General features: G+C 40.9%; 1 protein-coding gene across 3 annotated transcripts; it reads right to left on the reverse strand.

Annotated features, from left to right (window-relative positions):
* Positions 1-1576: 1576 nt before the first annotated feature.
* Positions 1577-14040, reverse strand: e2f2 (E2F transcription factor 2). Of its 3 annotated transcripts, XM_051385693.1 has the most exons (8): positions 13886-14038; positions 13213-13501; positions 6988-7087; positions 5754-5973; positions 5252-5413; positions 5000-5114; positions 4527-4725; positions 1577-3502 (listed from the first exon to the last, which is right to left on the reverse strand). In XM_051385693.1, exons 2-8 carry the CDS (start codon positions 13486-13488, stop codon positions 3228-3230), a joined length of 1347 nt encoding a protein of 448 aa, XP_051241653.1. In that variant the 5' UTR covers positions 13489-13501; positions 13886-14038; the 3' UTR covers positions 1577-3227. The 3 variants fall into 3 exon arrangements, with proteins under 3 accessions (XP_051241653.1, XP_051241661.1, XP_051241645.1); XM_051385701.1 differs by having other exon boundaries at positions 4527-4722; positions 13213-14040; XM_051385685.1 differs by having other exon boundaries at positions 13213-14039.
* Positions 14041-15957: the final 1917 nt, after the last annotated feature.

A 15957-nucleotide genomic window follows, 5' to 3' on the forward strand; every position in this document is an offset into this window, starting at 1 on the left:
TGTAAATGTAGTATGACGTAAAATCCACCGCATCACGGTGTTTGATTCTGAGAACACTTAAATCACAGTTCCTTGAACTGGTCCTCCTACCTGTTGAATCACATCCATTACTCCATTTAATATCTGTTAAATGATAACTAAGTCTGATTTTATTCACAAAATTAAAGACTTTTATACAAACACAACCTGTTCAGACTTATAGCCAGACTTTGTGCCAGAGTCAGTACAAGGCATTCAGTAGCTCTAAATGAGAGAGACCTTAAACACAAACCATAGTCACTAAATTGCTCCCACTCTTAGGGAAAATAATACTCCCATTACGTGTCCCTTTAGTGGTGGCGGCCCTAAACAAAGGCATGCAATGTTCGGCCCACAGGTAGTTGCTGTTCATTGACGAGCTGTCACTTCAGTCATGGCATGCAGCAGCAGCATACAGGCTTAAGTTTTTGGCAATTTAAGCGTTCAGCCAATAATATTTATTCAATCCCTAGTTGGTGTAGAGCAGTTAGTCTTAAGGTGTGATGTAACAGAACTGAGGTGGTCTGCTGTTTAGTTTAGATAGCATGTAAACCACGCAGTCAAAAGCTATGTATGTGTTTGCAGTGTCTGACATTTCAGTTTATGACCTCTTGTTAAACACACGAGCTGCTGCAGCAACATCTGTTAATAGACACTTAGTGCTAATAGACACCTGATGTTGGTTCAGAAGCAAACAGACACAGGTTTGCATAGTTGACAACCTGCATGAAGAGACAGGCTTTATATGTGAGCGGTAAAATGTACTTGTACAAGCTCAACTGCTTGTTTTAGCTCCTCACTTGAACTGTGTTTAACCACTTCTTCGACCATAATAAATTTGTTTCCTGTTGTCATATACAACCTCTATAGGCCATATACTTTAGGGAGGCAATGCAAAATTACCTCAGGAAGAACTTGGCCAGCAAGTACTCTTTTTCTTTCCTTCTTCCTTGGGAAAGGACATATGGGCTTAGATTTACAGATTTATTTATATGTATTTATTACTACATTTGTGATAATTTCCTTGCAAATGTCTTCACCCCAGAACACTATTCCACAGTGACCCACTGAACTTTGACCTCCTGGGACCTCCCTTTTGTGTGCTTGTTTCCAAAGGAACCAACTCACAAAGAAGGATGGGTGGTTTTTGTCTACCTGTCTGGTTGTGTTTATAGCTCATTCAGTGTCATTGTCACTCGTCATGTCAACCTATTCTCTCTCCTCGGGGGAATGTCACTTTTCATTAGATCATTATCCTCAGCGGCCATACTCTTGGTGGTTTTGGACAGAAACTACTCCACATTTTGATTCCCCCCTGTGGCTTCCTCCTATAGGGTTTGGAGACTAAAGCCCTTATGTTACTCCATTTTCCAGCAAGTCAGGTCATATAAAAGGTATTGCAGAAGTTTGGAGAAAAAAATGAAAGGAAAGATTTATTCATGTTAGTCTAGATGTATTTCCATTGCAGTTTTGTTGCAAAATATTTATGGGAAGAACTGGTTCAAAAAAATGTCTTTTAAAAATGTCTACAGGAACTCCAGATTCACGACAAGCACAATTCCAAGTGTAAACCATGGCTTCAGTATTTATTTAATAATTTCAAACAGACCACACAATATTACAAAATATTAAGTGCTGCATGTCATACAAAACAACTGTGCCTCGTGTAAAAAAGGCCAGTATCAACTTTCAAAAAATTCAGAAAAATAGGTATAAATACAAAACAAATTATGTACAAATACCAGAAAAATAATGCTCATTGAAAGAAAAACTACAAATTCTGAATTCACATTCTCTAATCTACATTGTAAAAACACACACGCAAACACACCTTGACACCAATTTCCCAAGCTGTCAAATACACACGCAAACACACATTTTTCAAGTTTTGTTAGGACAGGACAGTTAGCTTATCTCTGCGGTGTAGAGGGAAAGCCAAAAATAATCATCAGCATGAAATTCAAATTTCCAAATGTCTAGAACGCTTTGAAAAAAAAAAAATTGTCTTTGACATTAAAAGGGTTGCACCAACATGTGAGAAAGCATTCATGGGCTTGAAATTTTAACAGTAAAGAATTACAATCTTTATTGTTTCTGTTGTTGCCGCTAGGCCAACAGATTTAATTCATTTCAGGACAAGAGGAAAAAGAAAATTACTAGTCTAATTAAACCTTAATTACATCAATTAACCCCCCTGCAACACAGATGTTGCATTTAATTTATATTGGGATATTTCCTCAGAAATACAATAGTAGTTTTGCTCTACTAAATCAAAAAATAATCCTCTATTAAAATCAGCAAACTCACATCGATAGAGGAGCATCTGGATTTGAAATAAAGCTGCCAAAGCAACAAGAGTGAGTGTGACGCTCTTGCTCAGTAGAGATGAAATATGTTCACAGAGTAGTAGTATTATCAGTCATTAACTCTGGGTCTGGGTCCAGTATCGGCTGTCAGAGGCTGCCTTTTCACATTTTGGCACACGACACACAGGTACAAGGTCTGACATAAAGCTTATGGCAGGAGAGAGCTGCTTGTGGTTCTACAAGGCCTGTTAATAAACAAGTTATTCACAGCTAAATTTGGTAACTGTTTAAGATTCTAGGACTCTTAAAAATGCACCCTGTGTATAGTTCTTGATGGCTTTAGCTTACTCTCATCCAGTGATTGAATCCTGTAAAGCTGCATGGCAGTTAAAGCTGACATAATACAAGGCTGCCCCCTATGGGCCAAAGAGTGGCACAAACATTCAGACTTTGGAGACAAGGAAGAAATAAATTCCTGAGTTGTCACACTGTAAACACTGCCTGATACCCACATGCATCAGTTTGTGTTGCTGGCGAAGTGATATGCATAATAACTTCTGTTTTTGTATACATTTTTATCTGTGTAGCGGAATATGAAATTGTGACATACAATCCAAGAAAATCCTTGCTTTTTAAACAGTGTTTCCTAATGGTTGACACCCATCAGTGTCAATCTCAGCATCACCCAACCTCCAACTCCCCTCATTTTTTACAATCATATGTACAAATGATTTTTACTTTATTAAAATAAACAAAAGGGGGTAACTCCTCCTTTAGCATCGTTGATATTAAAACAGGAATGGCAAAAACAAAGAGTGATGGCTTCATAGTGTAATATTTCCTACCGTGAGATGGCATTCAATTAAATACCCCCCAACCCCCCTCCCCCACTTCATCTATACCTCAGCTCTTCAACAGATCTCCAAGATCATATGTGTCGAAGAAATCTGATACTCCCTCGCTATCCTCAAGGCTCCAGAGGTAATCGTCGTGGTCCAACGGTGGAGAGAAACTGACAAAAGGGGTGTTGGGGTCTGGGGTGAAAGAGGTGCAAGGAAGCTGGTCCTCCGTGATCTGGAGCAGGCTGGGAGGCAAACCCAGCAGACCCTCAACATCCAGCAGCGAGGAACTGGAGGCTGCAGCTGAGGAGGGGGCTGGAGCTGCTGTAGAAATGTTGGCTGTGAGAAGGACAGAGCAGGGGAGAAAGTTGGAGATGTGTGTCAGCGTTTCAACAAAAACCTTTGGTGAGGTTAGGTATAGCTGTTCCTACCGGCTTCCCGTCAAGTTTTATTTTTCATTCCTGTGATTTGTATTCCTTTTCATTTATATTATTATATATATATTATATTTATATTTAGTCATTTCTTTTCATTTGTTTGTACATTAGCCTTCGTTGTTTTACTTTTTCAGTGTATCAAATGTGACTGATTGCACACCTGTTTGATACATATGTCATGTCTGTGCGTCAAGTATGGAGCTAGAGCCAGGGGGCTAGGTTAGCTTAGCATAAAGACTTATTCACAAATAATGCCTCTAAAGTTCACGAACGAACACTTTAACATCAGGAGTACCCCGTCGATTTCACATAGCACTCCTATAACATTGTCGGATTCACAATCTTAAAGGTTTTTTTCAAAAAAAGGATCAAAATCAATGCAGCTGAACCAGAGATAATATCCTTTTTATTATACTTATTCTTCTTCCCTGTTCAAAACCCGGCGCCTACATTACCCACAACTCAACTCGATTCACTTGACTGCACAGATTCAGGTGTGTTATGCTTGTAGCGGCTAATGTAGCCTGCAGCTGCTATGATGTGTTGAGATAAACTGTTGTGAATCAGGAAACAGTTCTGGTAGTTTTTCCCATCTTTTTGTGTAAATATTGAAAGAACAAGATATGTTACTTTAGAAGTGCCAGTAGGTGCATTTCACTTTAGACAGAGCCAGTAGGCCGCTTCCAGTCTTCATGCTAAGCTAAGCTAATTGTCTCCCAGCTCCGGCTCTATATTTAACAAATAAAGTGTATTTCTCATTTCTCAGTTTGTAGAGCGTATGCTTACAAAGCTAAAGCCTCAAATAGCAAAGTAGCTCCCCGAGACCAGTGCATAGGTCAACAAAATGACAATCTCACAACCAATCAACCAATTAGCTCCCATTTTGAAAATAAAGTCTACATGACCCTACAGAGATCCCAGCTTACATTCAGCAGGCTCCTCTTTGACGCTGTAGCTTGGCAGCTCCATTGGAGTTGTAGCTGGAGGGCCCAGGGGTTGAGGGAACTCCTTTTTAGGGGTGACAGCACTTTTAACTGGGCTAGCATCTTCAAGACCCTCTTCTGGACACAGGTAGACTTCAATGGGACCATTCTTACTTTTTAAATAGATCTGTAATGAACCCTGCTGTAAAGAGAAGAGGGAGATTTGTTTTTAATATACATATAGCTCATGTCTTGCATGTTTTCTATTTGTCTTTTTGACAGCTTCTGTTTGTACAATTGTTAATTATCTGAAACTATTATTAACTAGTATTTACTATTTTTGCCAAACTAATTTGTCTTAAAAACATTCAACGAGACTTTCATCCATCTGTCAGCAAGAACAACATGATTCAAATTTACATGGGTGTGCAAAAGCCTCAAAACTGAAAGATTCAAACAAAGAAGTGCTCTCTCACCCCTGCCGTGTCTGGCACCTCCAGTTTTGTGTCAGCAGGGGCCTTGACAGCAATGACTGTCTGGTCTCTGAGACTGCCGATGGTGCGGATGTCCTGATACGTCACATAGCCCAACGTAGATTGTGGAGTCAAGGGTCAGAACAGCAGCAGAAATTAAGTAGATATTTGCATGTGTAAGCAGACCCAGACAACCACCAGAGAAAGAAGTAGTATATATATATATATACACACACAGCTGCATGTAAAGGATATCTCTGATTATCTTCATATTCAGTGAGCTGTTTGAGCTGTGCAGTGCTGGAGTGGATCAGTTCGTCCAGAGACCTCTCCACTCTCTCCAAGTCTCCAAGATCTTTTCTCAGGGCGCAAGCCTTCTCTCCTCCACCCGCACCACCCTCAAATACATCTCCAACCCTACGAGGAGACGGGAAAAATATGAATAAACAAGAAAAGCACTAAAAGTGCAAAGATCTGACTACATTCAAAATTGTCTGCAGCTGTTACAACAATTTCAAACACAAAGACACACAGTGTAATAGATAGTAAGCACACTACATAGTTCAGCTGAGGTGGTAGAAGGTCGTTTAAACATGTTGCAATAGCCCTTAACAGTCACCAGAGGGCAGATAAGCTCAGAGTAAGCAGACACGTTCACGTACTGTGATGCAAACACAACATCCTTTAAATATACATATACATAATATCTACTTTTCCTATCCTCATATTAAAATAATTCTTCTGTATTGGTACTCACAGCCACTGGATGTTGTTCTTGGACTTCTTTCGGATGAGCTGGACTCCCTCTAGGACGTTGGTGATGTCATAGATGCGTCTCTTCTGTACCTCCAGGACCTCAGTGGCCCAGTTCAGGTCAAGAACGCCATCAGGAGACTCAGCGATCAGTCCTACAAATTTTTTGGTCAGCAGGCCCAAGGAGGTGTCGTAGCGTGTCCGCTCACCTGGAGACTTTGGAGCTGAGCCAAAGGTGTAGACAAAGGCACGTGAGAGGAGAGCAGTTAACAGACATAGCTACGCAGATATGTAATCGAAAAGGCAAACAATCATCAAAATGAGTCCAGAACAAAGACTGTTTAAACTGAGCTAAATTAGATTAATTTACATAAACATGTTGCTGAGAAATTTTAAATAATTGAAATCTCTCCCACAGAATTTAAGAAGTGTAACAAGATAAACATACACGAAAGGTGCAAACAATTTCAGAAGTAATTTGAGTAATTCCTTCAGTGGATATGCAGAGAACTCACTTATGTACTGATTAAATTAGTCATTCGGTTGTTGTTAATAGTGTATAATGAAAACAGACTATTACATGAATGTGTCAAGTACCCTGATTTCTGCTTTAATGACTCATGTTGCATTCTGTGTTTATCATCTTATTCATCAAAGGTAAACAATATTCAATCTCTATTTCCACATAGCATGTCTTTAAAAATATTGTACATGGTAAATTAACTGATGCTTTCTCATGTCGCACATGTTGACTATTTATTTAGAAATGACATCTCAAACAAGTACTTTTTTTTATCTGTTCATGGACTAATTATTTCCCTCATTTCAGTTCCTGAGGCTCCTGTGTTGGGCCTCCTCCATCACCCTCCCCCATCCACCAGGCTATCCCTCTTTAACAACACCCCCCAGGTCCCCATACAATCTTCTGAACTGCTCTGCCCACTTACCCTAACACCCAACCCCTCACCTACCTGCCTCCCTTTGGACTCTGTAACTGTAATTAAACTACTTCCTGAGACTTATCTTTGTAAGAGTAATTTATTGGTCTTTTTATCTTGCTGTCCTTATAATTATTTGGGATAATATAACTCTACAATTGACCACATTGCCTCTGTCTTGACTAGAACAGAGTTACCAACACCAGTATTGCTGAACCTCTAGTATCTACCCACAAATCACACTACATTACACCACCACTCTCACAACATGTATCCTCAGATCTGTAGTGGTGTACTCACTCTTTGGACTAGGTATCCTGGCAGCAATGCTGCATTTGCCTTTTGGTGTGCGGAAGTCTGGCAGGTAAAGAGGGTCCTCTAGATCCAACTTCCTTTTAGCCTAGAGAGAAATGAGTTTGTGAGCATTAGGAAAAATATACGAGCAAAAAGAGTCTTTGTTATAGCTGCAGCGTTCACTGTGACCTAATCATTCTGTCACCATGAAAATATATATAGTAATAATATTTTCCCCATTTGAATTCTTTCAGAGACTGTGGTCTGCTTTAAACAATCATTCATCCTACCTGCTTTGCATATCCCATTGACTTTACATAATGGCAAGTTAAAAGTTGAATCATGAGAATGAAGTGTGTAGGGCAAGTCCAGCCTATCCACAAAACTGTGACATCAATGTGCTAAATAGGGGGTTGTTGAAAAGTGTCGTAAATGTGCCAACAGCCCTCAAGTGCAGGAACAAAGCACCCCCCTCACTTTCCCAAGCACTTCAAGAGGGGCTGATCTTGTGTGTTTGTGTGTGTGTGTGTGTGTGTGTGTGTGTGTGTGTGTGTGTGTGTGTGTGTGTGTGTGTGGGCGGATAGGGAAGGGGGTTGATTGACTCTCAACCCACTGCCTGCGTAACGCAAGGAAATCCCTGGAATCACTCAGTGACCTCTCTGCCCCTTCTAAAGCCTCCCTACATAACCTTTCTTCTGCAGCTTAAAACACAGGTTCTCCACACAAACAAGATGATTACTACTTACTTAGACCTGTAGCAAAGTCAAAGCACACACCAAACCTTTGGACCACAATATAAACCAAATATCTTCATGTGACCATTCCTTTTTTCGGTGACCTACATAGGCACAATATAACAAAAGTGAAAGTAACAAGAATCCCATTTCCCCTTCAGGACTGAGAAATACCAACGGTTGGAAAAGTGACAACTTGTGAGCAAACTGGCAACACCCTTAACTGCAAAATTCCTGCCAGTTAATTGTTAACGCCAAGAAATGTTAACAATGCATAAGAAAGGTTGCATTCAATCTGTATTTATTCCCCTTGTCACGCACCGTGCCCACACAAAACACTCTGGTGACTGAGCTAACGAGGCGTAGGATTTCAGCTAGATGTCAGAGGCTGCTGGGTAATTTGTAGCATCTAGTTAGAGACTACCTCACTGCAATCACCTAATAGTGTCCTCTCTTATCCTTTCAGCTATGCATTGTCTCACAAACTCGCCTTTCATTCACGTCTCTTCAGAAATAATAATCCCTTTTTGTCACTGTAGTGCTTTAGCTAATCGATTAGGGCAACTGACGTTTTCAGAGGTGGGGAAAGTGGTGTGTGCTTGTGTGAGTGTGGGCATAATGAAGGCTGCCATTGTCCCACAGTGTGCTCCCTGACATGTCCACCTGTTGACTGGCGACATCTGGAGCAGCACAGCAAGTGTATGTGCTGTTGGCGGGGCAGTTTTTAATCTCTACAGCACACAGGCAGTCATACAGGAACTCCAGTAGGACACAGAAATACACAGGCCGGGGTAGTGGTAAACTACTCTCAACTAAATGGATACTATTTACATTTATTAAGACCTTTTGTTGAACAAAAAGTTGTGTTTTTTTGGGCTCAGAGTCCTGACAGTAGCTGTCAAACACCAGGTGTCAGAGAGGAATCAGATGATAAGGGTTGGAGTGTCTACAAGCAGTGACAGCTGTAGTTTAAACAGAGACTAGATCTGTCTGGTTTTACTTGTTTGTCCAATTTATTCAGTCCCAGCATAAGTACTGTATAAAAAGATCTGCCTTCACATGACTTCCATGACCTAAATGTGCACACCAGGCTGCATTCTTTAGGCTTGTAGGTGTACAGTTTGGGAGTCACAGCCACAGGCAAGGTTGACATGTTGTAAGAGGGGGAACCAACGGTTTCACTCCGCAGCTGTATGGGTTTGGGTGGGGGTTTGGGTGCTCCCTTTTTTGCATGAGGGATTTCTCTGGTGAGTCAACCATATTACGCAAACACCATTACATCTGGTGGAAAGACAGGCTGCCCCCTTTCTTTCACTCAGTCATAAAAGGACATTATACTAAAATCAGTTTCCATGAGGTTACTGTGCAGTAAGCCACTGCCAGCTGCAGTGAGAGGAAATGGAAAAGGCCTTAGCTCTTTATCTCTAAGACCTCTCCTCCGCTATATCACTCTGCTCACGTTTGCTAGAGCCTCACCCTGCCTGCCTGCCCAGTTACACCCAAGCACTACACATGGCCTCTTCTGTTTGCTGTACAGTCTTTGGCTGATTCTTGCTGTCTCTGTTGCTGATGTGGTGAAATCTCCACAGTGTCATTTCACACATAGTCACAGTCACGTAAAGGACTTTCTGCAGCCGGGCCTCTGCGTGGGACTCAGATTCCATCCAAGCATGGGCAAGTTACAGTACGCCTGCAAATAACTACGCCTCTGTACACGAACCCCTCACTACCACACCCTTAGGTAGTCAAAAGAAAAACAATGCCTGCATTGCTGATGAGATTGTCAATGTGTCCCTCAAGAGGTAAAAGAGAAGGGTGGATCTGCCCACTTGGGTGGAGAAGGGGGGTTCGGGCAGCTTTGAAATGCAAAACCAGTCCTATTGAGGACATTATGCCCCAGGGCCAGCGCTGGCCTGAGGCTGGGGTAAAACAAGGTGAATGAGAGGGAATAGGGAAGTGGAGAGAATCTGGTGGTGGGCATACAGTTGGCCATGTGGCCAATGTCACACAAGAGTGTCATCAGTCTGAATGGGGGCTCACCAGCGGGACTCCAGGAATCTCTGGAAACAGAAGGTGGTTGGAAGTTATACGAAAGCTCATAGAAAAGGCAGTTTCCCTACAAAACGGCAGAAAGAGTCATTCATAAAGCTGACATCAATACCGATGCAGTTTTGGCTAATCGTGCACATTCCATGATAATCTGTGAACGCACGTGTGACATAAGCAGAGAATAAGTAGGACATTGTTTCTGGTCAACATTATGCAGATGCATCTCGGGCCCAAACAGCCATCTGGCTGTAGTAAATATTGCTTGTTGTATCTGAATCAGACATTCAGACGTTGTTCTATACTGCCACAGAGCAACAAGGGTGTGATTTGATTGAAAATGGCCATCAGAGAGAGAGAGAGAGAGAGAGAGAGAGAGAGAGAGAGAGAGAGAGAGAGAGAGAGAGGGGGCTTCCCTGGACTTTGGAGGGAGGCCTTACTCCTGTAACACATTTACATCACTATCAAGCAGAAAGGAAGCATGAGTGACACAACATTATCAACAGCCTACACACCCTGGTTAAAACTCATGTGACAGTCACTGATACATCAACTTTTACTACAGTCAGAATGATCAATAAGTAAAGACGGGATCTCTGCAACCAAAGTTAACTACATTCAGTCAAACAATAACCTTTTAGACAGTTTTTGAAAAATAATGCGCCGAACAAGCAAACCTTTAACAGTAATGACTATTGTATAGATTTGTTTAGTTTGTTTGTGGTTAAAGGAACTGGTTCATGTTGAACTAAGCATCCTGTTAAAACACAGACAGTGGTTATACTGTTGTTTAAGATGAAGGAAGTGAAATGTACATGAAGCGACAACAGTTCCTGTAAACATAAGACCCATGACTGGATATGCAGTGACACTGCTGTGTCAGCAAGCAAATGATAAATAATTAAGTTATATTAAATGTATGTTGCATGCTTGCTGTCCTACGTCAAGACAGCACATAAAACTACAAACCATTTGTAATAATTGTCAGTAAGACACATTATTTACTTTTAGATTGAACCATAATCATAATAGTGACATTCTTGTATCTACTGATATGTCAAGTATAACTAGTATTGTACACATCATCCAAAATAACCTCTTTATGTCCAAATAAATTAAGTGACTACCTCAAACGCTAATTTGATGACAGGCTGTATTAGACATGAGAATGTATTCTTTAGTCCACAACAGCTGCAGCAACGATGTTCTCTGGCTATAAACTGAAGTTCACCTTATTTTGGGCACTATTCTGTACATCTCAATTCATGTATTAAAGGAATCTGGAGCGAAATGTTGTAGAATTTGAAATGTGGCCCTAAATGACTCAACACTGCATGTGCAGCCGTTGGTGATTTAAAGATTCGGGTATGTGTCAGAGACCATAAGGCACCGAGAAAAAAGGCCAAAAGCAGTGACTACCTCCAAGTACGACCAATGTAGTCAAGAAAAAAATGTGGGGAAAATAAAACTAAAAAGCGGAAGCTGTGAGATCATCACCTCCGAGAGGTGTTGAGGCATGGTAGCATGAAGGAACATAAAAGCTTTACAGCCCACTGAGCTGCTGTCTTCTTTTTTTTTTAAGAAAACGCAATCAGTTGGGATTAATAGACTTAATGTTTCTTATTCTTTTTTTATTTATTTATATCATAATTTCTCAGACCTTAAGGTGCTTTCTCAGAAATGTGCTGAGGAAGTTTCATAATAATGGGAGTTTGGGGGACTTTTGAAACCTGCACTGCAATTTCAAAAGTGCATCAGTCTCACCACAGCGCAATCGCAATTGCATTTTCGTGGTCAAGAAGTACACCTGTGACAATTTACAATAACTGGCTATTTTTCTTCAAGTTGCATTAAAACCATAAATAAATGCAGCCACAACAAATCCAAACACCATATGTATGTACTGTGTGTTTATGTATGGCAGAGATAAAGAATGGACCAAAATACTATCAGTGTGAAAACACACTCGGCATACTGACCCCTTATCACTAACTTGTCACCATCTTTTAATGATAGCATAGCAGTATATGCATAATAAACCCTATGAGCCCACATCCAAGACACTATATTAGCCTGGGCCTATAATAGACACACTATCTGTCACATGGTTTTAATGCTGGATTAAAAGGGGGAAAACATACTTTAAAGTCAGTGAGGATGAAAAACTAAGAATTCTAACATGTGACGTGTACAAATCCAAGAATACATACACACTTTAATTGCAATTAAGTCCAACTTGGCATATAATAAGCCAGGTGGTAGCCTATTTCTCACTTTACTTATGTCCCACTAATCCTCTTGAAGGGCCTATTAGTAAATACAGGCTCCAAGGGCAGGGGGTTAAACATGAGATTTGGAGACCCTGTACACACTCTATCCCCTAACCCATTTAACCTCACTGCAATTCACTAAATCTATACGACTGCGAGGCTGGCTGGCTGGAAAGAAGAGACCAAACATAACAAGCAACAGCAGGTGTGGAGCACTAAACACGTTGCCGAGTGCGATCCAATCCCCTCAGATCATAAAGCTTTTCAAATAATCCTTCAGGAATAGGAAGCACACTGTTCATACGTGGCAGGAACAGAGCTCACCTTGAATGTTTCTTACACAAACCGATGAGTTTAATGTTTATAACAGGGTCACACACACACACACACACACACACACACACACACACACACACACACACACTCCAGCTCTAGGGAAAACACACCAGTTGTTCAGTTATGACCTCTGACCCTCCACCTCCTTCCTACAGTGATATGAACAGGTTACACAGGTCCTATATTGCCTTTAATGACAGGTGCAGCTGTCGTATGAGTGTAATTACAAAGAAAGCTGTACAAATACAAGTGCTTCTAATGACACAGGAACATTTCCTAAAATCTGAACTCATTTTTAGATCACCAAGTGGAACAGATATGAAATGAGAGTTTAAAAAATGCCGTGTTTATATTAGTGTCTCTCACAAGCCTTGTCATCACTGGGCATTGTTTGATTGTGTAACAGCCACCCGGCTATCTCCCACTGTGAGGGCCACTCATCCTTCCTTTTCACAACAGAGGGGCCCCAAACACTATCAACTACCCCCCCTCCCCACCCCCCAATCCCTCACCAAAACCATCAAACACACATGTAGCGTCTGGTCTTGTCTGGCTACAGCTGGACTGCGGGGGAAAAGATGTCACACAACTTAACATGGAAGGCAAAGGGGAACACACCACTCACACACATCCAGCAGCAGTCACAGTGGCTCCTCTGTGGCTTATCACGTCAAAACATATTTGAATGTGCCCCCAAATACGTTGCTGAACATGCATACCAATGGAAATCAAGAATTATTCCTCCCACACAGCTCTGAACACGCATGGTATTTAGCTTTTTTGCTTTGGGAAAGTGTGTATTTGTATTACAGGTTTGTATTTGTAGTGTGTGTTTGATTCCTTACCGGCAGTCGCCCGGAGGATGATCTGATGGGTTTAGCCTCTGGTCCGTGGGGGGTTGAATACAGGCTGTTGGCTCTTTGTTCGGCCGCGGCGGTGTTGCAGATCTGGGTGAAGTAGCCGGCCGGTACCGTGTTCATCAGCGGGCTGGACAGTCCGGTGCAGAAGAACTCGGTCTTCACTCCTCCGGTGGACAAAACCTTCATCTTCTGCTGAGAGGAAGGCAGTCCCACCGGTGGCCGACCCGATGCCGGAGAGACGCCTTTAGGCATCCGCATCATTTTCCTGAGTAAACTAAATTTAACCGGATTGGTCAGGCGAAGGGAGAAGTGTGCTGGTGTGCTAAGCACTCAAGTGCTCTGCTAAAACCTTCCCTGTTATTAAGATGCTGCTGCTAAAGGCTTTGTGTGGGAAATATAGCTGCACCCTTGCGATTATAACAGATCAGTCAGGAGCTTCTCATACAGCTGAGATCTAGCTATTAAATGCAAATTGCACGGATTAAACAATAAGTTCGGCCGTATTTTCTGACAATATTCAGAAATAAATACAGCAGACTGCTCGGTGTTATTACCCTTTGTCCTGTAACAAAGTGCAGAGGGAACTTATTATTTTTTTAAACTGCTGACTATATAAGTAAGCACTTTCAAACAACCAGTATTTTTAAAAGTCCAGTACCAGAAATGTTTCCAGGTCTCATTCGGATCGGGTTCCACCGTGAGATTTACAGCTTTATGTGACCCCCTTCTGATGCGGAATCCGACCCGGGTCTGTCACTCCTGTCCGTCCAGCTCAGCGCTCCGCTCTCTCCATACAAGGGGACAAGAACTGGAGAAGAACAGCTTTTTTAGCGCCAAACTTCGTCCCGCGAAATTTAGATCTCCCGCGGTTGGAGCTAGCTTCTGATTGGCTGGCGGCACGTTCGGCTTGTCATATTTGCATAAAACAGTTGTTCGCGGATGGGGCTGCTACTCTTAAAGGGACAGTAGCAGGATTTTGGGACATTGTGTTCTTTCATTTCCAGGCTGGAGTTAGGAGACAATAATTGACTACTTATCATTTGGGATATGAATGAGTCCAGTCTATATAATCATTAATATATTAAGAGTTGTAACTTTGTTGTTACAGCACTATTAGTAAATATCTGTAGGTTATTACACAAAATGTGCATTATATATAACATTTGAACATCTTACATCATCATTATCATATAGTAACTTCAACTTCGCATTTGCATGTTGTTTAAATTAATAGAAGTTTGGTCTAAATTTAAGATCACATAGTTTTAAAACATCAGAAATGTCAGGAATAGTTTGTACAAAACATTTAAGAATTTCCTACTTAATGCAATGGTGCAGCTACAAAATTGCATTGTGATATTTGAACATTAAACTTGATAGTCTAGCCTCAGTGTAAAAAGTGGAGCAATCAGATACAGTGTATATTTTTCAAACACTTTCAGGGAAATGTTGTGAACAATAGTGTTCAAGTGGTTAAATATGAATAGTATGTAATTACATATAAAAATGACCTTCATGCTTTATATAGTCAGAAAGGAGACATTTCAATGAAATCCATATTCCACTTGATGAAAGTGTATTGTGGCTTCTGCAAGGTGCTACTGGGGATGGTTTGTAGATGATAATTGGATTCATTCAGTACCACTCTTGCTTATTGGCTCAGAGGAGATATTGAAAGAAAACAACCCCTCCCCCATCCACAGCTACCAGACCCAAGCCATATGACTTGACCCCCATTGGCCAAGGCAAAGTAGACTGCCATCCAAAGAAAGCCTATTGTTAGGCCTCAATTTGAACTACAATTCAAATGAAACCTACTAGAAATGTTCTGAATGCAAGATAAGTTAATGATGCTTTATTCACTCAAGATAGTACCTAATGAGTTTATGTTGAGTATATATAAAGGGCCAAAGGTGAGAGAAAAAGCTGACACAGTTGCTGGCCTATTAAACTGGATTAGATAAGATAATTCTTAATTGTCTGTTGGTTGAGAAAATTGCTTTGTAGATCACATGATATTGCAACATAAAACAGAGATTAGAAATACTAACAGAACTGTCATCATATTCTCCACACAGTGCAACTTAAATCATCTCCACCCTCTAATTCTTCCTCTTTCATACCAAATTTCAAAACACAGTACGACTCATTAGATATATTGCATAGTCCACAGTCATGGGAGTGTTTTTTTTTTCATGTTGTGTGATCCCTTTCCTAGTTTAATGTGGTTCTGCTTGTAAAATACTTATACAATGTTAAGGTAACTTAATTCTCTTTTAATTAATTCACTTTCCTTGTCTTCTTTAGAGAGCTTGGGGCTGGGTGCAGCACCAGTTCTGATATGAGCCTGCAAAGCACAATGATGCAATAGGCTATACCCTTAACACCTGATTGATAACTATTACACTTTGGGGACACAATAATGTATAATTAAATCAGTAAAGCTACGAAATCATTATTATTCATTTTTAAAGCTTTTATTGCCTTTAATTAATAGCTAAAGAGTGACAGGCAAGGGGAAGAGAGATAGGGGAGATGACAAAGGCTGGAGTTAAACCCATGACCTATCAGGACGCCATTGACTTTTAAAGGGAAAAAATAAGAAGAAAATCAACACCACCAAGTTCAAACATAATTTAAATGGCTGAAGAGTTAATATATTGCTTAAAGCTGTTGTAAGTACAATGTGATAGCTCACACTAGAGGCTCAGCGTGGTGCAGACGAACATA

Source organism: Dicentrarchus labrax, unplaced genomic scaffold, assembly GCF_905237075.1.
Source record: "Dicentrarchus labrax unplaced genomic scaffold, dlabrax2021, whole genome shotgun sequence".
NCBI lineage: Eukaryota > Metazoa > Chordata > Actinopteri > Moronidae > Dicentrarchus > Dicentrarchus labrax.